Source organism: Saccopteryx bilineata, chromosome 6 (genome assembly GCF_036850765.1).
Source record: "Saccopteryx bilineata isolate mSacBil1 chromosome 6, mSacBil1_pri_phased_curated, whole genome shotgun sequence".
NCBI classification, from domain to species: Eukaryota; Metazoa; Chordata; class Mammalia; order Chiroptera; family Emballonuridae; genus Saccopteryx; species Saccopteryx bilineata.
Window position 1 is genome coordinate 49,519,978 of NC_089495.1, and position 26,254 is coordinate 49,546,231.

Sequence of the window (26,254 nt, forward strand, 5' to 3'; positions counted from 1 at the left end):
GTTGCCATTGTTTACTGAGAAAATAAATCCTTGAGATTTTTTCCCCCCAAGAAACTATTGTAAAAATTGTATGAAGATCTCTGGCTTACAATTTATGATCTCTGGCTTAGTGTATTTCCTAGAAGAACTTTTGTTTAACATTTGTTTATTTTGTAAAAACTACCAATAACAAGTGGGCCCATAAATTCTTTTCTGTTTTTTTGTGTGGTGGGAAAGCAGGAGACAGGCTAAGTATGGTCTGCAGTTGGACTACAGTTTTCTTGTCAGACTCTGGTGGACAAGAAAAGAAATGAAATATATATGTAAAAATACTAAAGATAAATTTAAGAGGAGGTCCTATGGAAGCTGTGAACATGAGTTCAGAGTATTAGGAAATTATATAGTGTCTTCTTTTTTTATTTTATTTTATTTTTTTTATTTTTTTTTAGAAATACTTTTTTTTAAGATTTGTACTATTCATTTTTAACAATTTTTAAAATTTTTTTTAATTTATTCATTTTTAGAGAGGAGAGAGAGACCGAGAGAGAGGAGAGAAAGACAGAGAGAAGGGGGGGAGGAGCAGGAAGCATCAACTCCCATATGTGCCTTGACCAGGCAAGCCCAGGGTTTCGAACCAGCGACCTCAGCATTTCCAGGTCGATGCTTTATCCACTGTGCCACCACAGGTCAGGCTATATAGTTTCTTCTAATTCGGACATTTCCACTCAGGAAATGTCCTGAGTGGACATTAGTCTTGTCCAGTTTCTAGAAGATTCCCAAGGTCCATTAACTGCATCCCAGTTGAACAGCCCAAAGTGAGGGGCTTGGGTTGGATGAATGGATCAAAACCAGACCATGGAAGACTTTGACACCCAGGCAGTGGCGACTAGACTATCTGTGGTAGATTTGGTTGATGACTCCAGTTCTTCCTGTGTCTCTTTACCCTCCCCCTTCCATAGGTTCAGTGTCTATTTCCTTGTCCCTTCACTTGGAGCTTGGCCAGTGACTCTGTGTCCATTATAAGGCCTCCCATGTTTCTGCCATCCCCATGAGACAAGCAAAGCCCACCATGGGGAGGAGGAGGAGAGACGATGGAGCAGGGCTGCCCTGCAGACCTGCAGTGGGAAGCAAAGCTGCCCTTAGCTGGAAGCAGAGCCTCCAGCCAGCCAAGATCAGCTGAGCCTCAGCTGGCTCATAAACACTGGCCACTAGGAAATAGCTATGGTCGAAACCTCTGAGTTTTGGAGTGCTCTGCTACGCAGAATTATTGTGGTAATACTAACTGATACGTGCTTTTAAACAGAAAGGATCATGACTTTAAAAAAATCCCGTATAAAACAAAACGCAACAAACAAGACAAACAAACTCATAGATACAGATACCAGAATGGTGATCGTCAGAGGGGCAGGGGCGGGGGAGGATGAAGAGGGTCAATGGGGTAAATATATGGTGATGAAAGGAGACTGGACTTTGAGTGGTGAGCACACCATGGAATATACAGACAAGCAAAGCAAAGGTGTATAAAGTTGTACAGCTGAATTTATCTAATGTTATTAACCAATGTTACCCCAATACATTAAAAAAGGGGAAACCTGCACTTCAGGGAGTTTGATGCGTGGTTGTGTACAGGGTGGATAAGGTGGGGAACAGACGGTATAGCAGTCCAGATGTCAGACGGTCTGCCCATGAGCACGTGAGCAGACAGTAGGTAGAAAAGGAACAGGAAGAAGAAGGAAGAGATTGACCAAGGACTGGCCATGAGATGAAAGAAAAGGCTGGACTGATGGAAGAGGACAGCAAATTTTCACACATGGGCGATGGAAGAAATGGCAATAACTTTTGGAGACTTTGGACTTTAGACAGGATTTTAGGAAAAATGGTGAGCTTTTTTTGTGCTGTGGTGGGTATAAAGCAACAGCAGTACAACAGTTGTGGCACAGCGGGTGTGGTGTAGTGGAAAGAGCTCCAGCTTTAACGTAGACAGACCAGAGTGCTGATGCCGGTCTGGCCTCCTGCAGGGCGTGGGCTCTTCCCGGTAATGTAAACTCTCTGAGCCTAGTGTCCTTTTCTGTAACAAGTCTCAGGGTGGCGGGGATTGTGGTAACATGTCTGGGTGAGGTGGACACCTGTGGGAGTTTGGTCTGCCCAGCACCTTTCTTTTGGGGAATGCCCTTCTGGGAGTTGGTGGGGCTGCCATTCACATGACCATCTTCTCTGCCACCATAACTGATCCAGGGCAGGCACGTGAGCCAATCTGGCAATGAGAGTACATTTTGGGGTGATGGGTATGACTGGTGAGAAAGGGGTGTCTTTTAACATCAAAAGCAGGAAGCGCACTATAAGCCTGATAATATTGCCATCTAGGCTGCTTTGGGGAGAGAGGTAACAGGTAACAGAGAAACGCCGACATGAGAGATGTAGAAAGAGAGAGGAAGAGTGAGAACCTTAACGATATGAGTCAACATGTGTGTGTGTATATAGTCTGAGTTGAGTGTTTGACTCAGGAAACCAAGAGTCCTAATTCAACAGGTATCCAGCACGTAGCCTTGCTGGACTAGTGCTCCAGCAAGAGCTATCACCTCTGGCCTGACCAGGCGGTGACACAGTGGATAGAGCATCAGACTGGGATACAGAGGACCCAAGTTTGAATCCTCCAGGTCACTGGCTTGAGCACAGGCTCATCCGTCTTGAGCGCGGGCTCACCAGCTTGAGCGCAGGGTTGCTTGCTTGAGCGTGGGATCATAGACATAACCCCTTGGTCACTGGCTTGAGCCCAAAGGTCACTGGTTTGAAGCCCAAGATCACTGGCTTGAGCAAGGGGTCATTCACTCTGCTGGAGCCACCCAGTCATAGCACATATGAGAAAGCAATCAATGAATAATTAAGGTGCCACAACAAAGAATTGATGCTTCTCATCTCCCTTCCTGTCTGTTCCTATCTGTCTCTCTCTCTGTCCCTTGCTAAACAAAACAAACAAACAAACAAAGCTTCACCTCTGGACTGGCCATGCAACGCTCTCCTAAAGGGGGAGCTTCATGTTGACAGTCAAATGAATACCCAGTCAGACATCTGAGGACTCTTTCCATGAGAGACAGAGAGGAACTTGGTATTGGCAGCCATAGCTGAAAGAAAACAACCAGAGAAGCTAATAGGGAGGTCCCTCCTGGCAATCAGACCTAAGGGTAAGCAGTGGCTTTGAAAAGAGGCAGAAATAGTGATAGAAGAAGTAGAAGCCTGACCAGGTGGTGGCACAGTGGATAGAGCGTCAGACTGGGATGTGCAGGACCCAGGTTTGAAACCCCAAGGTCACCAGCTAGAGCGTGGGATCATAGACATGACTCCATGGTCGCTGGCTTCAGCCCAAAGGCCGCTGGCTTGAAGCCCAAGGTCACTGGTTTGAGCCCAAGGTCGCTGGCTTGAGCAAGGGGTCACTCGCTCTGCTGTAGTCCCCTCCCCCCCCCCCCCCCCCGTCAAGGCACATATGAGAAAGCAATCAAGTGAACAACTAAGGAGCTGCAATGAAGAATTGATGCTTCTCAACTCTCTCCTTTCCTGTCTGTCTGTCCCTATCTGTCCCTCTTTCTGACTCTCTCTGTCTCTGCCAAAAAAAAAAGAAAAAGAAAAAAGAAGAAGCAGACATGTAAGAAAACTCTGTCACATGAGAGTGGAGTTCCTAGAGCCAGTACCAAAGGACACCAATGTTGGACTGCTGGAGTGGCTAGAGGTTACTGCTTGTTGTGAAGAACATTCCGAGATTTCATGGAGACTAAATGGTGCGATGATTTCCTTTTTTACTTCTCATTGCATCTCTTCTCTCATTCTCTCTCTTTTTATTTATTGATTTGAGAGATGGAGGTAGGGAGAAAGAAAAAGGCAGAAACATCAATTTGTTGTTTCACTTATTTATGCATTCAATGGTTGAGTCTTGTATGTTCCCTAACCAGGAATCAATCCTGCAACCTTGGAGTATCAGTATAATGCTCTAACCAACTGATAACTTGGCCAGGGCCTCTTCTCTTCTCATTCTTTCATTCTTTCTCTCTCTCTCTGTCAAAAAGTTGTATCCTATTTTTTCCTGATTGCAATAAGAGATGCTCACCCTCATTCTTTGCAATAAATGCTGTCGCCTGAAGAAATTTGAAAGGCTCTTTGGTCCTACAACAGAAGGAGCTTAACCATCAATCCCATCAGAGCTTCACACACATCTAGATTTATCTACCAAACTGACGATAGGACAGCCTTTTCTGGATGTCTGCTGAATGTATACCGACACACACACATACAAGGGGTCCTTGGATCTCGACATATGATGTTTCGAGTTTATGACGCTCACTCCCATAAAAGTTTAAATAATTGAGATATGAGCGTTTCAGTTTACAACACTCGTGTCATACTTACAGACTATGTGGGCAAACTAGTTTGGCTGTGTGAGGCGGAAGAATATGCAGTAACACGGTGTATGAGTTGGCGACCCCCTGTACGCTTACCTACGCCATTTTGGACTGTTAAAAGTGCAAGTGTTCCATTTGTGTTGCTTTGTTTGGAGACTTCTTGGCCCTTATCATGGCTCCTAAACAAAAGTCAGAGTCTTCAGACGGTAGTGCTTCGTAGAAGAGGAAAGCCATCATGATGGATGTCACAGAGCTACTGGCATCACATGGAGAGGAGCTGTCTGCTGAGGACCTCATTCAGTTGGAGAAGCAGCTGATTGAAGAGGAAGAGATAGAAGCCCCAGAACCTGAGAGATTTACTACTAAGAGTTTAGCAGAAGGTTTTTCTATGACAGAGGATGGGCTAGCAAAATTTCAGGCTGAGGACCCCAGCAATGACAGATTCAGTAAGGTCTAGAGAGCTGTTATGGATGGCTTGCAATGCTATAGGCAGATTATGGAAGAGAAGAAAGAAGTCATCAATCTTCCAGACTAACCTCGAACAATTCTTTAAGAAGGTAGAGAGGCCTGCAACAGATCCTGTGCCCTCTACATCAGCTGCTTCTCGAGATGAAACACCTGTAGTGCAGGTAGAATCATCTCCAGCGTCTCCTGCATGTTCCTTAGGCAATCCTGATTCACCTGACCCAGTATCTCCAGCACCTTCTGCAGGTTCTCCTGCCTCTCCAGCTTCCTCCTCCCAACAGGTTACTCTCTCCCACCTTGCACTTCCTCTTCCAGTGTGTAAACCAACCACAGGAATAAAGGAAGGAAATTTTTTTACTCATTTTTCTGTTAATACAGTACAGTGTACAGTACAGTATATTTATGTAATTTTCTTTTTTCTGTGGCTTAGTTGTGTTTTTATGTTCTAGATTATGATTTTATAACTGTGTTATGATAGTAAGTGACTTAGGCTAGGGTGTTTTTCAACTTATACCAAAATCCAGGTTATGCCAGTGTCGTAGAAACAGAACTGTGTTGTAACTTGAGGACCCCTGTACAAGCATGAGAATGAAGGAGGAATGAACCAGGATGGGACACAGTGAAGAAACAGCTGGAAAGGCAAGTGAGAGCTGTAGGACAGTGCATTGCCACAGATGACAGGAAGTTCAAACTGGTTCTCAAACACTAGGGGGCATCAGAATCGCCTTGCTTGGCATGTTAAAACTCAGACAGGTAGGTCCTACTCACAGAGTTTCTGATCCAGCAGATCTGGGGTTGGGCCTAAGAATCTGCATTTTATTTTAATAAAAGTCATTTTCATTTATTGATTTCAGAAAGAGAAAGGGAAAGAGAGAGAAACATTGATGTGTTGTTTCATTTAGTTCCATTTATATAAGCATTCATTAGTTGGGTCTTGGATGTGCTCTGATAAGGGATCAAACCCACAACCTTGTCATATTGGGACAACACTCTAACCAACTGAGCTACCTGGCCAGGACAAGAATGTTCCTTCCCTCCCTCCCTCCCTCCCTCCCCCCTCCCCTCCTTCCTTCCTTCCTTCCTTCCTTCCTTCCTTCCTTCCTTCCTTCCTTCCTTCCTTCCTTCCTTCTTGCTTTGCCTTTCTTTCCTTTCCTCTTCTCTTTTTTCTTCTTTCTTTCTTTCTTTCTTTCTTTCTTTCTTTCTTTCTTTCTTTCTTTCTTTCTTTTAGACAGGGACATAGAGACAGGAAGGGAGAGAGATGAGAAGCATCAACTCAAAGTTGGGGTACCTTAGTTGTTCATTGATTACTTTTTCATATGTGCCTTGACCAAGGGTCTTCAGATAAGCCAGTGATTCTTTGCTCAACCAAGTGACCTGGGGTTCAAGCTAGTGACCTTGGCTTAAAGCCAGTGACCTTTGGGCTTAAGCCAGTGACTATGGGGTCATGTCCATGATCCCACACTCAAGTCGGCGTCCCAGCACTCAAGCTGGTGAGCCCACATTCAAGCCTGTGACCTCAGATTTCGAACCTCAGTCCTCAGCATCCCAAGCCAATGCTCTATTTACTGCACCACCATCTGGTAAAGCAAGAATCTTCATTTTTAATAAGCTTTCAGGTGATGCTGACACTGCTGGTGTGGGAACCACACTGAGTGCCACCAGATTTTCAAGAAGGAATGAATAGCTAAGAAAATCAAATACCTCAGAGGCTTGGCACCAAGTAATAGACAGATTGAGAAATTTTCTATGTTGTCAGCCCGGATAGCAATTTCCAGACAATATCAGATTTTGCTGCTTCCTATCACTTGAAAAAAGACCAAAAATAAAAATAAATTATTCCTATTCCCTGGAAAGACCTCATTGTCAAAAGTCGCACTAGTGTGGGTGAGTCTCCTTCACTAATGCTGTCACCACACTGCCCAGCGCCCAGCCTTGCCTGCGACAGAGCAGGCTAATGGGTCACTCTGTCTCCCTCAGAATCCTGCACTTTCAGCCAAAACCCACCTCAGGTGAAAGGCATTCAGTACAATAAGGGCATTTGTGGCCTGATCCTACATTTCCATAGAACAGAAACGAAAAATTATCAAAATCACTTTGAAATGTGGTTAAGAGAGTCACCTCCTTAAAACAGCTATTATTCATCATCTAGGTTAGAATCAAATTAGGGCTAGAAAGTGAGGCTCTAGTGCTCCCTCTGGTGGACATTTTAATTTCAACTCTGTTCCCCTGTTAGAGCTCATTTCATTATTTACTAAATATGGGCTATTATTGGTTGCCTGCTGTGAGTTACCTACGGCTGCCATAATGAAGTACCACAAACCAGGTGGCTTAAAACAACAAATTTCTTCTCATAATTTTGGAGGCTAGAAGTCTGAAATCCAGGGTCAGCCGGGCCACATTCCCTCTGAAACCTGTAGGGGAGGGCGCTTCCTTGCATCTCCTTTGCTTTTTGTGCTTTGCTACCCATCCTGGGCATTCCTGGCCTTGCGGCCGCACCACTTCAATCTCTTTATTTTTCACAGGTGTGTCTCTAGCTTCATATGGTGTTATCCTTTTCTTATAAGACACCGGTCTCTAGATTAGGGTCCAATCTACCCCAGTATGACCTCACCTTAACTAATTGTATCTGCAACAACTCTATTTTCAAACAAGGTCACATTCTGAGGTGCTGGGGTGTTAAGACATCATCATACCATTTTAGGGGAGGACACAAGGAACCTATAACATCTGCCCAGAACCCTTTTACCCTTTTCTCTTTCCTAATGAAACTCAAATTTTTTCCAAAAGTCTATTAACTAATACATCTACGTATAAAAATATCCAAGCCAAGACTAGGAAACCCCTACCTACTGGCCATGGATTGTCCCAAGAAGTCATTTCTTGTGTCCAACAAGAGGCATAGAATATGCTCTTGAACAGCTTATAGTAATGGGGAATCCAGGCAAGGCTCAAGCCCTTAAAAGATGGGGACATCAGAAGGCTGTGGCCTGACCAGGCGGTGGCAGAGTGGATAGAGCGTTGGACTGGGATGTAGAGGACCCAGGTTTGAAACCCCGAGGTCGCCAGCTTGAATGCAGGCTCATCTGGTTTAAACAAGTCTCACCAGTTGGCTTGAGCAAGGGATCACTCGCTCTGCTGTAGCCCTCCAGTCAAGCACATATGAGAAAGCAATCAATGAACAACTAAGGAGCCACAACGAAGAATTGACGCCTCTCATCTCTCTCCCTGTCTGTCCCTATCTGTCCCTCTCTCTGACTCTGTCTCTATCAAAAAAAAAAAAAAAAAGAAAAAAGAAAGAAAGCTGTGACACTACTTCTGATCACTACTTTGTTAATTATCTGCTTTCCTGGCTGTTACTTTCATTAGATTGTGAAGGCTGGCCTTTCATTTTGTTTCGTTTCTTAATCTGTCTTAGCTCTTACAATAAAGCCTAACATATAATCGGGAATCAAATTCAATAAATGTTTTAAATATTGTTTAAAATGTTTATTTTGCTCACTCCTCTTTCTGCCCCATTATTAGCTTGTTATCTGCTGTAATGCTGGTGGTCGAGACCAGGCAGGTTCACACTGGATTCGGGCAGATGGTAGAGAAACTGCGGAGCCAGGAAGTGTCAGGCCATACCCGTTTATTGGAAGCTTGCAAAGACAGGCGAACAAATAAACAACAAAAGGGAAAGAGCTAATAAACAAAGGAAAACCTGCTATTCACAGTAAGGGCAAGGGAGCAAGGAAAACCACACCTCACAGAGGCGGGAGAGTGATCTAGAAGAGTCGCTGCTGAAGGGAAGCACCCATAGCCTTATATAGGCTACGCACACATGCCTCTGCCACATGCTCAGGCACTAATCAAGCAAAGTGCTTGCAGCTGGCAAACCCACAAGCAAGCCTAACATAGCTACCCCACATCTGCCTACGCCACATAGAATGATCAATAACACAAGGAGGGTTCTTTCTCTGCCTGCTTTACTTCACTTAGCATAATACTCTCCAGGTCCATCCATGCTATCACAAAAGGTAAGAGTTCCTCCTTTTTATGGCCACATAGTATTCCATTGTGTAAATTTACCACAGCTTTTTTTGTTTTTAATTCAGTGAGAAGAGGGGAGGAAGAGAGACTGACTCCTGCATAGATCCTGATGAGACCCACCAGGCAAGCCCACTAGGGGGGTGATTCTCTGTCCATCTAGGGCACTGCTCTGTTGCTCAGCAACTGAGCTCTTCTTAGTGCCTGAGGCAGAGGCCATGGAGCCATCCTCAGTGCCCAGGGCCAACTTGCTCCAATCAAGCCATGGCTGCAGGAGGGGGAAGGGGGGGAGAGAGAGAGAGAGAGAGAGAGAGAAGGGAGAGAAGGAGGGGTGGAGAAGCAGATAGGAGCTTCTCCTGTATGCCCTGACCAGAATCAAACCCAGGACATCCAAGTGCCAGGTCTATGCTTTACCACTGAGCCAATTGGCCAGGGCCTGTACCACAGCTTTTTTATTCATTCATCTACTGATGGACAATGGGGGTGTTGCCAGATCTTGGCTATTAAAAATAATGCAGCAATAAACATGAAGGTGCACACTATGAAGTTTAATTTATATCTTCCCTTGTTTCCTCCCTTCTAATAGCAGGTGGGAGGAAAGATGTTCATCCCTGCTTCTCAGTCGTGTAAACACACAGGAAAGGCTCCCTCCCTGCAGGCCCCACCCCTACCCCATTCAGAGCAGAAAACAAGGATTCAAACACAAGTGCTCCCCACCCCTTACTGATAATCCTTGGTGAAGAGATCTAGGGAATGAGCAAAAACTAACAGGATCAATGGCTTAATTTCAGAAATTCCACTGGTCTCTATACTGAAATCTGTCATAGATCCCTGTTAAAAAAAATGGAGAACTGAACAGTAAAAAACAGTAGAAAATGGGCAACAGGCAGGAACAGACATTTTACCAAAATATACAGATGGTAAATAAGCACATGAAAAAAAGCCCAACGTCATTAACCATAAGGGAAATATTAATTAACACCACAATGTCACTACACACCTAGCAGAACAGCTAACAAAAAAATAGTGACACCACCAAACACTGGCGAGAATGCAAAGAAACTGGATGGTTCATATGTTCCCGGTGGAGATGTAAAATGGCACAGCCACTCTGGAAAACAGTTTGGCAGAAACATGTCACTACCATACAACTCGGTATTTCACTTGTGAGCATTTATCCCAGAGAAATGAAAACTTAGGCTCTCACAAAAATCTGTATAAGAATCTCCACAGGCCCCCAAACGGGAAACAGGCCAGATGCCCTTCCGTGTGGGAAGCCAGCCCCAGTACGTCCACACGATGGAATACTGCTCAGCAGTACGCGAGTTAACGGCTGGTGAATGCGACAACCCGGAGACATCTCCAGAGAGTGGGCTGAGTGATGAAAGACGAGAGCCAGTCGCAAAGGTCCCCTACTGCTGGAGTCCATTGTATAACATCCTTGAAATGTCAAAATTATAGAGATTCATGGGGGTGGGGTAAAGGAAGTGGAGGTAGCCATAAAAATGCGACCTGAGGGATCCTGGTGGTGACCGGAATGTTATCTGTCCTGACTGTACTCATATCGGTGTCCCGATTGTGATATTTTGCTATGGCTTTGCATAACAGATCCGTTCCTCATACGAGAACAGACAGATGTTTCTGTTTCTTTCTCCCTGTGATGCTGGTGATTGAGGCCAGGCAGGTCCACACTGGATTCGGGCAGACCGAAGAGGAACTGCAGAGCCAGAAAGTGTTGGGCCATACCTGTTTATTGGAGGCTCACGAAGACAGGCTAGTGAATAAACAACAAAAGCAAAAGAGCTAATAAAGGGAAATCTGCTTTTCACAGTAAAGGGCACAAAAGCAGGGAAAACCGCCCCTCACGGTGAGAAGAGAGCGATCTGGGAGAATCGCCGCCCAGGGCACCCACAGCCTCACACAGATCACGCACGTGGCGCTGCACGTACTCACGCACCAATCAGGCACAGCACTTGCAGCCGATAAACCCGCAAGCAAGCCTGACACAGCTGTTTACCCCCCAACTCTCTCTATATTCTTTTGTACATTTTAAATTGTTTACCTGTGCATGGATTACCTATTCCAAAGGAAAAAATAAAATAAGTGAAAATTAAAATATTTCGAATCTGCATTGAAACTGTCAATACTGAATATCCCTGTTAAAGTGCTTTTTCTTCAAAATAAAGGGAAACAAGCTCTGTTTTTTGTTTTTTTTTAAAGTCAATGTCCACCACCTTGGCATTTCAATAGCTGTATATAATTCCTTTAAGGAGCGAGTAAGCATGTGTGGGAGTTAAAAATGCATTTAAGTGATTCCCCCCACCCCAGGTTTGACAGAAGTGTGAAAAGGAGGGCCATCTGTTTTGAATGAGAAGTGACCCAGCATTCTGATTTCAATCAGCCTCTTTGTAGCTGTTTGAGCTGCTTCCGTGGGTAACAGTTCAAAGTAAGTGTAGAGAGGAGCTGGCCAAGTTCTGCCAGTGCTGATTTGTTTCAACAACTGTCAAGGAATGGAGAACAAGTATACAAGACAATGTTGCTGGATGCAGATTAAGATGTATAATTTTATTAAATCAAAAATAGCATGTTTTGGATTCTGAGAGGTAAACAAAATATTGAACAGGCATTTTTAAGTTATTATATCAAACAATTTATATATTTAAAATCAGTATCACTTGTCACCTAAATTACAAGTTTTAATCAACAAATAGATGTCTACTACACACAAAGTACTGTTAGGCCTGGTGTAAGGCCGGTAGCAGAAGCCAGGCAGGGTCACAGGCAGGTTCACATAGGATTCGGGCAGATGGTAGAAAAACTGTGGAGCCGGAAAGGGTTGGGCCATTCTGTTTAATAAAGTCTCACAATGGCGGACAAGCACACAAGCAGGGGAAACCACCTTCCAGGCAAACAATCAGCAAAATGGCCCCTCACAGTGGTGGGCAGGCAGGCAACCCACCATCCACAATCCCCATCTCTCATCTCTCTCGGATACAAGCACACATAGCCTCACATAGGCCATACACACGCGCCTCTGCCATGTGCTTATGCACTAATCAAGCAACGTGCTTGCAGCTGGTACACCAGTGAGCAAGCCTAACACAGCTGCCCCACATCTGGGCATGAACCAAAAAATGATATAAGCAGTGGTTCCTGCCCTTGAGAAATTTGTGATCTATTTGGAAGGATGGGTCTTCAAAGTTAAACAATAACTTGAGTAGTAATAAGAGAGCTGTCAAACATCAGGATGAAGCTAATTATGAGTTCAGAGGATGGAAAGGAATTACTTTGGTCAAAAGCATTGTATTGGGCCTGACCTGTGGTGGTGCAGTGGATAAAGCGTCGACCTGGAAATGCTGAGGTCGCCAGTTCGAAACCCTGGGCTTGCCTGGTCAAGGCACATATGGGAGTTGATGCTTCCAGCTCCTCCCCCCTTCTGTCTCTCTCTCCTCTTTCTCCCTCTCTGTCTCTCTCCTCTCTAAAAATGAATAAATAAAATTAAAAAATTAAAAAATAAAAAAGTTAAAAAAAAAAAAGCATTGTATTGGATGGGATCTGCTCATTAGTGGCAGAGGACTGAAACATGCCATTGAACTCTGAAGCTTATGTCCCCTTGACATCTTCTACCTACATTTCACACACACATACACACACTGGACAGAAGGCTTACAAAGGTGGGGGTGCTGCCTCAAGAATGATTAAGGGTAACCCAGAGATGCATTGGTGAAGGTCCAAAGTCATTCCTGTGATTCCTGTGGCCCTAGGGAAGCTGCCTGAGCCTTGGCTCTAGTCGTCACTGACTTTCAGGGTGTGTCTGTCAGACACAAGATTTCTGGGCCCTCATCCCACACAGATTGATTGCCCAGTTCCTTGATATTCACGTAATCGGTCTTACGAAAGTCATATAAATGGGAATCATTTAAAAAACATTTTTAAAAATTTTTTCTTTTATTTATTCATTATAGAGAGGAGAGAGAGAGAGAGAGAGAGAGAGAGAGAGAGAGAGGAAGGAGCAGGAAGCATCAACTCCCATATATGCCTTGAGCAGGCAAGCCCAGGGCTTCAAACCCGCAACCTCAGCATTCCAGGTTGACACTTTATCTACTGCGTCACCACAGGTCAGGCAGGAATCATTTTTAATGACAGCTAGTTTGAACAGGTCTAGTAACAACTGGTTCCCTGCATTTAACACAAATGCAACTGTACTCACGAGTTCCCAGTCCTTACCACCTGGCTTCCTTATGTCCTGAAAGAAAATTCTACCACCTCAGTTCCACACCTTCATCGGTTTTCTCAACATGTCCCCTCTCCTCAAGGGATTGGCAAAGTTTTTCAAAATGACATTATCGGGGGCAGAGGATTAGGGAGTCTGGAAGGTGTCCTTTGAGTCCTCAGCAGCAGTATCACAGGATGGGCTGAGTACCCAGCTCCTTCTACCCAGCGCAGCTGAAGTAGAAAACTAGAGTGGCCGCCTCTAGCCCTACCACCTCAGTTTACTCTGTATGTGACACTGTCCCAGCCAATACTCTACAGCGGAACATGTCTGATGCAGCAGTAGCCAGAAGAGCCTTGTTCACTCTAACCCACCCATCTATGGTTTTCTTTGCTAATAAGTATAACTTAAAAAAAACAAACAACACTTTGCTTATATTTGGAAAGAAAATAAAATTTGACTCTGAGCTTTACTGTCTGGAAAAGGGGGGTGAAGTGTTCGACATGGGTTGGGAAATTTGGCCATCTATCCCCACAACACAGACCTCAGACTGTCGGAGGGGACCTTCATACTCCCAAGATTTATCCTGCAATAAGATACAATATGTTGAAAGAAATGCGTCCCTTTCTTTTTTGTATTTAGATCTTAGATGCAATCTAATCACAAACCTGAGCTTGGGTACATTTGAGACCTGTCATGGATTGTAGTTTTTACACAATTCTTTTTTTTTTTATTTTTTATTTTTATTTATTCATTTTTAGAGAGGAGAGAGAGAGGGAGAGAGAGAGACAGAGAGCGAGAGAGGAGAGAGAGACAGGGGGGAGGAGCTGGAAGCATCAACTCCCATATATACCTTGACCAGGCAAGCCCAGGGTTTCGAACCGGCGACCTCAGCGTTTCCAGGTCGACGCTTTATCCACTGCGCCACCACAGGTCAGGCGACACAATTCTTAATTGTAATCTTCTAACTGCTACTGAAGATCCACAACTTTTTAAATTACCAACCAACATGAAAATATTTAGACATGAGAACAACACAGATTTCACCTAGCCACTTGGTCCGCTGCCTCGGCCCATTAAAATAATGTTGAGGCTGTCAGCGAGACAGGCTGCACTGTGAAGCTGCACGTGTGGCACACGCACCTTGTGGTGAAGAACTGTCACAGGAAATGCAGCCTTAACAAAAGCCTAAGTCCAAAGAAAGAGCACCAGCACCGAGTGGGAATCCTCAGAGAAAAGTGGTGACAATTTGTCAGCCTTTATGAGACCCCTGACAAAGCTTCTCAGTGAGCAGGAAAATGTCAAGGTTCCCAAGGCAGAGAGCTGCATGAAAAATGAGGACAGATGCGCAAGATGAAGAGGAAGAGCAGGAGTCAAGTGAGCTCAGAAAAGAACTGCCAGCACGTGCCTACAACAACCAACTCATCGTGGCAATACCTACTTCTTTGGCAGCAAAGATGTTCACTTTACCTGTCTGTCTCACTGTGGCCAGCTACCTGGAGCAGGATGGCCAAGGGGAGGAAGCATGTCTCTGAGATTTCAGCTTAGAGGAGGAGTTCAGATTGCCAGAACTGAACCAGCACTTCTGATTTCCTGGATGGAGGCCCTGTGGCTTTCTTGGAAAGCTCTGCACCATTCCCCAACCCCTCACCTCCATTAAGAGCACCTCCCATTTTGGTGGCCCAAACTCTGCGCTGATGGGAGTTTGGGCCACCCAGGTGTGCAGGCCAAATCCAGCCACTCTGGGAGGGGTCAGGGGAGCCCCAGTGGGAGTTAGCTGTCCCCTCTGCAGGGGAAAAGGATCTCTTGGTTCCTGGTGATTCTGGGAGAAAGGCTTGCTATTCTGCAGTCATTCTCACCCCCAAGCTAACAAAAGTTATATAAATAAAGGTTGGGACCGGAGGAGGGCAGTGCTTGGTTGCTAAAGGGCACATGTGTGACATGGATGCCAACTGTGGCACGACTACCAGTTGTGACAGCAGCCAATTGTGACACCAATGCCAATTATTCATCTTTACCTCAGTGCACGGTATGGCATCTCATTCGCTTAGGTCACATACTGTGTCCTACTAGTCTGGGTCACTTGCCTGCCCCTATTGTGTGGGTTGCTTACTGTGCCCCTAACATGTCCAGGATGTACCTCTGGGCCCCATGGCTCCTACTTATGTGGCAGCTGTTGTGGCTGCTGGTCCAGGCCCGTCAGCTTCCAGAGCTGCCCTGGGCTCTAACCTCCTGCTGACCTCCATCCCCCTGAGGACAGCCGAACCCTGGCCTCAGGATCAGCAAAACCTCTCCGATGAGCCCTCATATGCTTCCCAGAGAAGCTGAATTTTCTTCCCAACAGGAAGCCTCAGCTCTGCTGACAGAGGCCCCCAAGGAAGCGGAACCTTCTCCCACCCCAGGCGGACCCAGCTCAGCGATCAGAATTCTGTCCCTGAGGAGGGAGAAGCATCTTCCACTAGGAGGGAGCTTCAGGTCCGCTTCCAGGGAAGAGCTTGGCTCCGCCTCAAGTGCCCTTTGCCAGTGCAGAGCCTTCTCCAGTCAGTCAAGAGGGTCCTGCTCAGCCTCCAAAATGGCTGCTGGACTTCGTACATCATGAGGGGACAGTCTCACCTATAGGGTCAGGTGAAGCTCAGCATTCACTGATGAATAATAAAGATGAGAATTTGAGTGTTTGGATAACACCAGAGCCCTATAACGAGATTGAACCAACTAAGCAGATCTCAGTTCCTCCTCCAAAGTCCACTGAAGTGGTCAAACTTCCAACCAAGCAGGAGAGCCCAGCGCAACCTCCAGAGCACCCTGAGGTGACACTTCCCCAACCAGAGCCTTCTCAGGCTCAGCGACCAACATCTACTAAAGTCACAGTGCACTCTGTGGACCTGGGGCTCACCATTGCCTAGCAACCTATGGCGGAGGCTGAACACCCTGCAGCCCTGCAGCCACTACAGCTCCTCCAGAGCACCCTCAAGTGGCAGTTTCACATCTGGAGTCCGTTCAGGGTCGGCAGCCAATTTTGCCTGGCGACATGGAAGTTGCCAAAACTCTGCAACCAGAGCCATCTGAGCTAGTTCTTCCTACAACTAAACAGAACACCACGAGCGTGTGTAAGCTTGCGCGCACCTGCAGGAACGAGATGCTGTCCTGTGGCTCTCACCCAAAGCAGAGGCTCCGCAGCGGGCCTGTGCTGCAGCCCAGCACCGACAATGACACGCTCACCACCTTAGACTTGCAAGGAAATGCTATTGTATTCTTGACACTACATGGAAATCATATAACCATATTGAGAAACTAATTCTCAGTGGAAATAACTGGATTAAAAAATTCATTTCAAGGACCGCTATCCCTCAAACATTTAGATTCATCCTGCAATAAGATAGTTTATTGAGAGAAATACAATTGAATCCTTTTTTGCAGCATTTAGATCTTAGCTGAGATTTAATCACAAATCTGAGCTTGGGTATGTCTGAGGCCTGGCATGGAATGCAGTTACTACACAAGTTTGGCAGCAGCAACAGATAAGAGAACTAACAATCAAGGCAGCACAGGCTTTGAATGTGTTTGATCCCGCCAGGCCCTGTAAGCTTGCTGAGGGGTTTAAATGGGGCTTGTGGCAACAGGCAGAGCACTATGGAAAGGTGCTGAGGTCTGTTAATAAAGAGTTATATGCCTATTTACCTGTAATGGACTCTTGGACTGCAACCAGAAGGGGGCATCAGCTCCCTTATTGGATCGACATGCCACTTTTGGACAGTATGAGAGACCCTGATGGGGGTGGGGGTGGGGGGCAAGCTCTGGTGGAGGCCCTCCTGCACCGGGAAGCTGCTCTCATCTGGTTGCAGCGATGCACCAATGGCAATTTATGGTTTCCACAGACACAGCCCTGGTCTGTACAGGCCCTCCCACCTACTGTATGGTAGGGGATTAGAGATGGGCCTCCAGTTAGCGCCTTGCACAGTGCTCAGAGAGATACTGTGAAGGGTATCTTTGTAATTATTATTGTTATTGGTTTTGACATAAACAAAGAGAGTGAAACAGAGAGGGACAGACAGGAAGGGAGAGAGATGAGAAGCATCAATTCTTTGTTGCAGCTCCTTAGTTGTTCATTGACTGCTTTCTTGTATGTGCTTTGATGGGGGGGGGTACAGCAGAGGGAGTGAAACCGTTGCTCCGTGGGCTTAAGCCAGCGACCTTGGGGCTCAAGCCAGTGACCTCAGGGTTTCGAACCTGCGTTCCTCCCTGTTCTAAACCGATGCTCTCTCCACTGCACCACCGCCTTGGTCAGGCAGCACCTTTGTAATTATTGTGATTGTATAACTTGTGCTGTTGCTGTAGTCTGTTTACGTAATGTATCTCCTCACACAGGGACCACTGCATAAGATACCTGTCGTGTAGATTGTGAAGCGAGCAACCCTAAAGGGGTGAAATGTTAGGCAAACAAGTGTGTTAGGCTTGATCGCCTTGTACTTTGCCTGAGTGGTGCATGAGCATGGGGCAGCACCATGTGTGTACAGTCTACGTAAGGCTACCTGCGCTTGCCTTCAGGGTGGCAGATTGTAGCTTGGGAGGGGCCACTGTTTGCTGAAGAACCCCCACCTGTTTGCTCATCAGCCCTGAAAGGGAAGCAGTTTCCCCTGCCTGCTTGCTCGTCAGCCGTTGCGAGTCTCTAATAAACAGATTGGCCCACTGGAAAAAGAAAATTTGAATTCTATATATGTATACAGTGTCATTGTTTGTAAGGTATCAGTAAAAAAGTTTTTAAAAAGTGAATGCAAACTATCATTTTGACATATCTATTCTATTTTTAACTCTTCAGAGAAATGAATAGCCTCTGTTTTTATCATGGTCAATACCATTCATGTGGCCCACACTGCTTTTTGCTAGGAATATCCAAAGGAAACAAGAGATAGGACCTTTTGGAGCTTGTGTTACCTTCTCTACAAAATAATTCACTATTAATGAGAATGTCAAATAATATATCAGCGGGTCAAAGAATGAAAAGGAAAAGATAATTAAATGTGAAAATGAAGATATGAAGTTCAAATGAGTACACTGAAGAAACCCAGTAGAATTTCAAAAGATAGAGGAAATGTAGACGATTTTTAGTTTTGAGACTTCAAATTACACTGAAGGATAAAACAAATCAGTAGAGCAGCAGTTCTCAACCTGTGAGTCGCGACCCCGGTATTTTCCGATGGCTTTAGGCGACCCCTGTGTTTTGGTCGTTCGACCCCCCGCCGGGGTCGCGACCCACAGGTTGAGAACCACTGCAGTAGAGGAAATATTTAGGTTTGGTTATATCAAAAGCAAAAATACCTGAGAAAGCAAAGCATTCTTTTCTATATGCAGATCTCATTGTAGGCATGATGTAGCCACCATCTATTCTGTCTGTAGGAAAAAAATACAAATATGGGAATAATTTCTTCATGAAATAAACTTACAAATTGATGACATACCAGAATGTCCTGCTATCCATAGGCAGAAGCTGACAAATTCTGTCTGTTAACAGAGGTTATTTATTCTGTTCATTAAAAAGCAGGTATTGGCGCTGGCTGGGTAGCTGAGTTGGTTAGAGTGCCATCCCGATATGCCAAGGTTGCAGGTTTGATCCTTGGTCAGGGCACATACAAAAAACATTCAATGAATGCATAGAAAAGTGGAACAACAAATAGTTTCTCTCTCTCTCAATAAATAAAAGTAAAATTTTAAAGCAGGCCTTTATAAAGCCTTCTAAAGATAGTAATTAAAAAAAATCTTAAGAAGGACCTACCTGTAATGCAATTTTTAAAGTGTTTTATGACTTGTGGCATTACATCATCTTACCTAGTATATGTAAAAGTATGGGGAATTAATAGCACAGATTTAAGGTATTTTCAAGTTAGAGCAAAGGAACCACATGCCCATTCATGAGCATACAGCAATTTCTGGGCTGCACTATGAACACAGCTAGTGCCCTTACATCGTGTGACAGGCACAGAAAGATCTGCCCTCACTTATTCCCCTCAACTGTTTCATTACTCAAATGGCACTTTCTCATCACTCCTTCTATTAAAGCACTGATTCTATACCACAAAAGTTAAAATGCAAATGTTAAATAACATTAAGATTACTTTATACTATACATTGACATTGGTTAATTATATAATTAGCCAAAAGTTGGGACACTGAAAAATGACATAAATGGGCAAATTCTGAAGTGACAAGGAAAAAAATTCAGAGAACACATGACTTCCTTCCATGTTCATGGCACCATGACAACCAAGCTTAGATAGAGGTCACATGTCCCAATCAGCTTATTTGTAATCTTGGTAGAAGGCAGACACACACCTGTTAAATAACTGTTATGAAGTATAAAGAGATCTTTATCAATGAGGCTTTTAAAAATCCTTTCCAAGCGCTAAGGCTCACTGGTTTTCTGAGAAATTGTGGTCATACCAATCGCAGAACTTCTACAAACCTAGCTCAGAACAAGCCCTTATTCACCGGGGCATCATTTCCCACAATCACTCAAGAGAAGCCCAGTCATGGTTCTGGTGCTCAGGTCACAATGCAAACAACTACTTTTTTCCTGGAGTACACTCAAACTAAGGAAAAGGCTCCCGAGTTATAACCAACCACGTCATGCTGCAACCAGGGTGTTTTTTACAGAGAACTTCCAAAACAAACCGTGGCAGCTGACTGACTCAAGTCGTGGTAAGTCATGAACAAGAGGCCTTTTCTTCCACTACCTTTCTCACCACTGGTCTTGCTTTTCAGTCTCCCTCCTCATCTTTCCTCCCTTCCAAGTCTTTTCCTTTAATAACTTTCATTTTTCCAATTGCCTCTTCATTGCTTATGTGTAAAATATGATTACTTCAAAGTCTATAGAAAAAGAAAATAAATTATATCAATACAGCTGTTTTAATCACTAATTGATCATGGAAGGAAAAACAAAATTGAAGAAACTGAACTTTGACCAACAAAACTAGCCTAGGGTCTGAAGCTGGAGCTTGTATAAAGTCTTTTCTTTATTTAGACAACCAGCCTATCTCAATGGTACCTTAACGGTATTAATATATACAAAACTAAATATGCTGCAAAAGATATATAAAATAAATTTGAAAGGAACGTTTCTATCTTAAATCTTATATCAAAGGTTAAAAATTACTAGAACTTCTTTACTCTTTAAAACCAACAGGTCAGTTTTTTAAAAAGGGATATCAACATAAAATTACTGAGTATGACCCCACCAACATCATGAGCAACAGCAAATAATTTTAGTTGTTAAGTTTAAGGACAGTATCTGATTTTTAATAAGCAGCTTGCACTGAGCTCCTAAAACACAAGATGAATATTCTCATAGATATAACCAGACTAATGTTCCTGAAATCCCAAACTTTTTCTTCTTTATTTTGAGAGAGAGACAAGAAGGGAGAGAGACAGGAAGGGAGAGAAAGAGAAGCATCAACTCATCATTACTTCACTTTAATTGTGCATTGATGGCTACTCATTTGTTTCTTGACTGGGGACTGAACCAGTGACCTTGGGATCGTGCTGATGATCCCCTGCTCAAGATGGGGTGACCTTGGGTTTCAAACTGGCGACCTCAGTATTCCAGGCTGATGATGCTCTATCCACTGTGCCACCACGAGAAAGGCTTAAACTTCTACATTCCACACGACTGAATTTCATTCAGATGTATGTGAAAAAGAATTTCTTTTTTAACACTAAGAAAGTTATTTCTTAATTCTAATAAATAAAATTGTGAGATTCAAATTAAGACAATGTAATCATAAAGAGGAAGACTTGCTATCATTGCTAATCATAAAAACCAACTTTTTAAAACATTGATAATATTGTATTTTGAAAAAAAAACAGGTAAAAAACATAAGATCTTCAAAGACAATGTAGTAAGGCCCATATTAACTACTAGACTTATATCATTTTTCTGGTTAGATACGTAGAACTAAAATTTTTGTTACTGCCTAATGAAGAAAATTTTAGATTAGTCACAAACCCCAGGATACTGGAATTTCATTAGGATCAAAACTCATACGGTGTTACATTAACAAAAATCAGTAAAATCTGATAAAATGTGTAACATCTTAAAACATCATTATTTACAGATTCTCTTTGAATATACAACAGGTAATAATGCAATGAAGATATTTTTACAATATTTATTAAGATAAATTTATAACTTGAAAGACTCAGAGGCACATAGTTTAAAAGGCCAGTACCAGGAGAATAATAAAGACAACACAAAAAAGAAGGTATGAACAATTACAACCAATACAGATTTTAAAAGCCACATCCCCCCCAATAAACACATCATACAAATCATCCTTCAAAACTGCCATGATAAAAAGTTATTTCCTTCAAAGAAAAATAATTCTTTCCACCTACCGAGCCTAGAAAATCCTATTTACAATGAACTGTTCGGCATTTCATCAATATTGTTTAATACGGCCTCCTCTATTAACTGCTATTGGAAGCATTGAAAATTTTATAGCTACTGTATTTACAAATGCACATAGTATTTAAATCTGCTCTTCATTGAGAACAACTGAATATATACTTAATCAAACCACAATACAAATGTTTTAGTGCTAAAACGTATTTTGTGGGGACAAGTGTACAGGAAGAGATGTATGTAGAATTATGCTGTTTCTGAAGGATTACTAGGCCAATAAGTCTGATAAAACTCAAGGTAGTCACAAAACAGATCTTTGTTGATGAAGAATCTAATTTATTTCTGTTTTAACTGGACACACTGGGCTTCTTCAGTCAACCTTCACCACACTGTAAATTTTGGTAACAAACCAAAAGCATGCAAAGAAGCCAATTGTTCCTATAAAAGAAAAAACAAAAATAAACCATTTTTCAAAGGAAGCTTTATAATTTACACGAAGAAGACTTAAAACAACTGATTCCTTTAAAAAAGCCACAAAACTAGGAACTTTATTACCTTCCAGAATATACCATAGATCCATGAGCTTTTCTAAAAAATAATACAACTACCTAAAATCAAATTTTCTACAGAAATTGACAAAATGAACCTTTTATACCATAAGATTACCTAAACTTTCTATAATACATTAATTCTTATTATGTGCAAAGACTGAAATTAAAAGGCAAAAAGGATAAAAAATTTCCTTTCTGTTTTAGGAATATTTTCTTGCCCTGGCCGGGTAGCTGAGTTGGTTAGAGTGTCATCCTGATACTCCACGGTTGCAGGTTCAATCTGGTCAGGGCATGCACAGGAATCAACCAATGATGCATTAATAAGTGGAACAACAAATTGATGTTTCCCTCTCTGCCTTCCTCTCTCTCTAAGATCAATTTTAAAATAATTTTTTAAAAAAGAATATTTTCTTATAAAATGGAAAGCTCCTATTAAAATTAATTTGAGGTATGATATGAATAGCTTAAACAGAGTGTCAGATTCATAGAATAATTAAATGGGTATTTTCTAAGTATAATTATTGAGAATTATCAGTTTTCAAAGAACTATAATAAACTTAAAAATTTTTACAAAGTGTTACAAGTGATATAATTAGGATAAAAACAAAGATGCACCCTCACTGAACATAAGAGGTGGTGTGGTACCAGAGCAAGGAGCAGCTCTAATCAGGAGCTGTATATAACATCTTTGAACTAGTCCACTGAAATTTGCAAGCCCATTTCTTTATCTTATTAAACAGAGGTCATTTTATATGTCCTAGCTGCCTCCACAAACTGTCATAGAGGGTAAATAAGATGAATCATGAACAACTATATGCCTTGATTTTCAGTTATCTTCAATCTAGATTCCAAAAAGTATGACTGCTAGATGGGTGACAAAAGTGAGGCTCCAAGGGGTTAAGTAATTGTCTAATGGCCCCTTGGTTAGGGCCAGAACTCAAATTCCTCTTTTCTGACTTCAAGGGTAATTACTCTTTTAAACCATACAATTCTTACATTTACTAAACATAAATTTAGAGACTAGTTTTGTTTTTATTTTTAAATTAATTGCAGTGACATGGTTAATAAAATTATAAAGGTTTCAGGTGTACAATTCTATTATACATCATCTGTATATTGTACGGTGTGCTCATCACCCCGAGTCAAGTCTCCTTCCATCACCATTTATCCCATTACCATCTGCTATTTTTGCAAAAGGATATCTACTAAATTAAGGAGCTGCCTAACTTATGTTAGAAGCCTGAGGCATACCATTTTTTCCCAGGATGAGCCCTGAGACAGTCACCAGGTGGGAGTGCAGACGAATAAAGAAGGATACATACTTCTTGTTAAGTTTTATACTTAAAGTCCCAATGGTTTTCACCATTCTTTTAAATATAAAGTATTAAAGGAGATTTTCCAAGTCAAGTGGGATGTTACTATAGGAAATTATAAATGTTGTTATACTCATTCTTACATCATACATGTACCAAGTACCTAAAATGCACAAGTCACAGTTTTGGAGAAAATATAGTACCTTTTGGATGTTCCAATGGTCATTAGTAGCTTAGCTTGGAAAGAGGTTGGGGTTAATTACAGAAAAATAATGGTCAAAACATAAATATACCAGATTTCCCCATGTACAAGATGCTTCCATGTATAAGACACACCCAAATTTTGGGGCCCGAAATTTGAAATTAAAAAAAAAAAAAAGTATTACATAAAGTTACTGAACTCAAGTTTCATTCATCATAAAATTCAAACAATTCATCACTGTCAAAACTCCCACCCATTGGCTTGTCCTCATCTGTGTCTGATGACGAATCACTGTCTTCAACAATGGGTGCAAAAAAACAAGCGCAAAAAAGCAGGAAATGCAAGTAAAAAACCACAACCACTGTGTAAGACGTGACCAGATTTTAGACCCCAAATTTTTCAAAAAGAGGTGCATCTTTCTTATACATGGTGAAATACAGTATTTAAACAATCTTATGCTTAGCAAGAACTTTAAGATAATAAAGTATGTTAAGATGAGAAAAAGGACACTTTATCATTATACTGACAACCCTAAGAAAGTTTATATCGTTCTTAATATACTTTTACTAGTTTATTTTTTCTGAATATGAAATAGATATAATGTGCATATTAAAAGCGACATTTTTCTTTATGACTGAATATTATTTTGTTTTGTAAAATAGATTGACTTAGATAAGGGGTTTGGAGTCCTGAGGTAACTATGGGTATACCTCACTTTAGAAAACACCAACCTCCTTGTGTCTGATCAGTGACCTGAAATACAGAATTGATCTAAGTACTGAAGCTTGTCATACACTGATATTGCAATAGGCGCACTTCAAAAAATCCTATGTAGTTCTCTTAAATGTTAACAGATGAGTAAAAAAGTAGAACATTGCTAGTTTTTTTCTTTTTGGGCTCCTATATTTTCTCATATAGCGCACAACACAGTGTTAGATAAAATTTTAGATGTATATTTTTTGTGACAAAGAAAGGTCCCACAATTTTTTTTTTTGTAATTCAGTCATTCTACATGTTTACCAAGTACCTACAGGGCTTTGATATACAGAAATTTTTACCCAGATGGACAAAGAAAAAATACATATACAAATACCAACATAATATACACTATATCCCATTAGATCAGGGGTCCCCAAACTTTTTACACAGGGGGCCAGTTCACTGTCCCTCAAACTGTTGAAGGGCCGGACTATAAAAAAAAACAACTATGACCAAATCCCTATGAACACTGCACATACCTTAAAGTAAAAAAACAAAACAGGAACAAATACAATATTTAAAATAAAGAACAAGTAAATTTAAATCAACAAACTGACCAGTATTTCAATGGGAACTATGCTCCTCTCACTGACCACCAATGAAAGAGGTGCCCCTTCCAGAAGTGCTGCGGGGGCCGGATAAATGGCCTCAGGGGGCCGCATGCGGCCCGCGGGCCGTAGTTTGGGGACCCCTGCATTAGATACTTGAATTTTAAAGTGAAGATATAAACTTGTAACTTAAAACTTCTAGAATAAGTGATGTCCTATGATTATCTTTTCTTGATATTTATTCTCAATCTCATCTTGACATCACAGCCCCAACTTCTACATTACTCCTAAACTTAGCTAGAGCTTTTACCGTTTTTGAAATGGCCATTAGCTGGGTAACAGGGTAAAACCCTGAGACATATACATACTGGTCAAACTTTTAGCACAACAATGATCCTGTTCCCTGTTTAGTTTTCTTTCCTTAGGGTTTGCTTTCTTACCTTATTTTACTGATATCACCTCACAGGTGGGCAGACCAAACATGGTTAGCTGCACTGAGGACTAAATATAGGAGTGCTGACTACTAGAAGCCTTCATGAGTTTTAGAAAAAAAATATTTATAAATAATTTGAATAATTGGCCTAAAAATTAATTTAAAATAATCATTTAAATTCTTACCAGTAAAAAGAAAGAAGATCAAAACCATTATCATGGTATAACCAAAGTACAGAATTGTACTTGCTGTTCCTGTGATTTGCAGTTTTGAAAAGAAGTAATGTATTGCATATATTAAGAAATAAACTGCAGTAAAGCCACTTGTGAGGAATGAACGCCATTGCCAATGATAATCCTAGGTAGAAAAGAAAAATATAAAGAACAAGAATTACTTTCCAATTAATAGATAATATGTAACAGAATAAAGTTACAAATCAAACAAAACAGGTGAAACAACACTCAAAACCTAGTTTTTGTTATGGTTTCAGTCTTTTTCTTACTGATTTGTCAATTTCCCTCCTACCTAAAGGAACTAAAAAGCAGCCCTTATCTTTGGTGGGGTTACTTAAACACCAGTTAAAAACAGTTCATGAATAATGAAGCATTAAACTATATTTTAAACTGTATGCTTCCCAAAGAAAAGCAATCCACTTTTTACCTACATAGTTTACTTGCTAAGCTTACTTTTATTTACATAGTTCAAAATTAATATTACTTATGTTATAGTTTAGTCAACTAAATTAAGAAAAAGATTAGTTTATTAAGGCTTGATTGAAATCCATTTTCAGTAATCACTAACATAATTTAAACAAGGTAAGTTTTTATTTTTTATTTATTCTTATTTTTTTTAAAATTTTCTTAAGTAAGAAGAAGCAGGGAGGCAGAGACCGACTACCACATATGCCCTGACCAGGATCCACTGGACAAGCCCACTAGGGGCGATGTTCTTCCCATCTGGGTTGCTGCTTCATGGCTTGGCA

General features: G+C 42.0%; 1 protein-coding gene and 1 long non-coding RNA gene across 2 annotated transcripts in view; one reads left to right on the forward strand and one right to left on the reverse strand.

The window, feature by feature from the left end:
- Positions 1-11,405: 11,405 nt before the first annotated feature.
- On the forward strand, positions 11,406-12,483 carry LOC136308874 (uncharacterized). The gene is made up of 2 exons (XR_010726185.1): positions 11,406-11,926; positions 11,957-12,483. It is a non-coding gene; the product is annotated as an uncharacterized lncRNA (long non-coding RNA).
- A 1,532-nt stretch (positions 12,484-14,015) lies between these two features.
- Positions 14,016-26,254, reverse strand: part of TM9SF2 (transmembrane 9 superfamily member 2) — a 69,395-nt gene continuing 57,156 nt past the window's right edge. Inside the window, exons 16-17 of the mRNA XM_066237322.1 lie at positions 25,458-25,629; positions 14,016-21,904 (exon numbers count right to left, since the gene is read on the reverse strand). Of these exons, the coding sequence (XP_066093419.1) occupies positions 21,837-21,904; positions 25,458-25,629 (240 nt within the window). The 3' untranslated portion in view covers positions 14,016-21,836. The remainder of the gene's footprint in view (positions 21,905-25,457; positions 25,630-26,254) is intronic.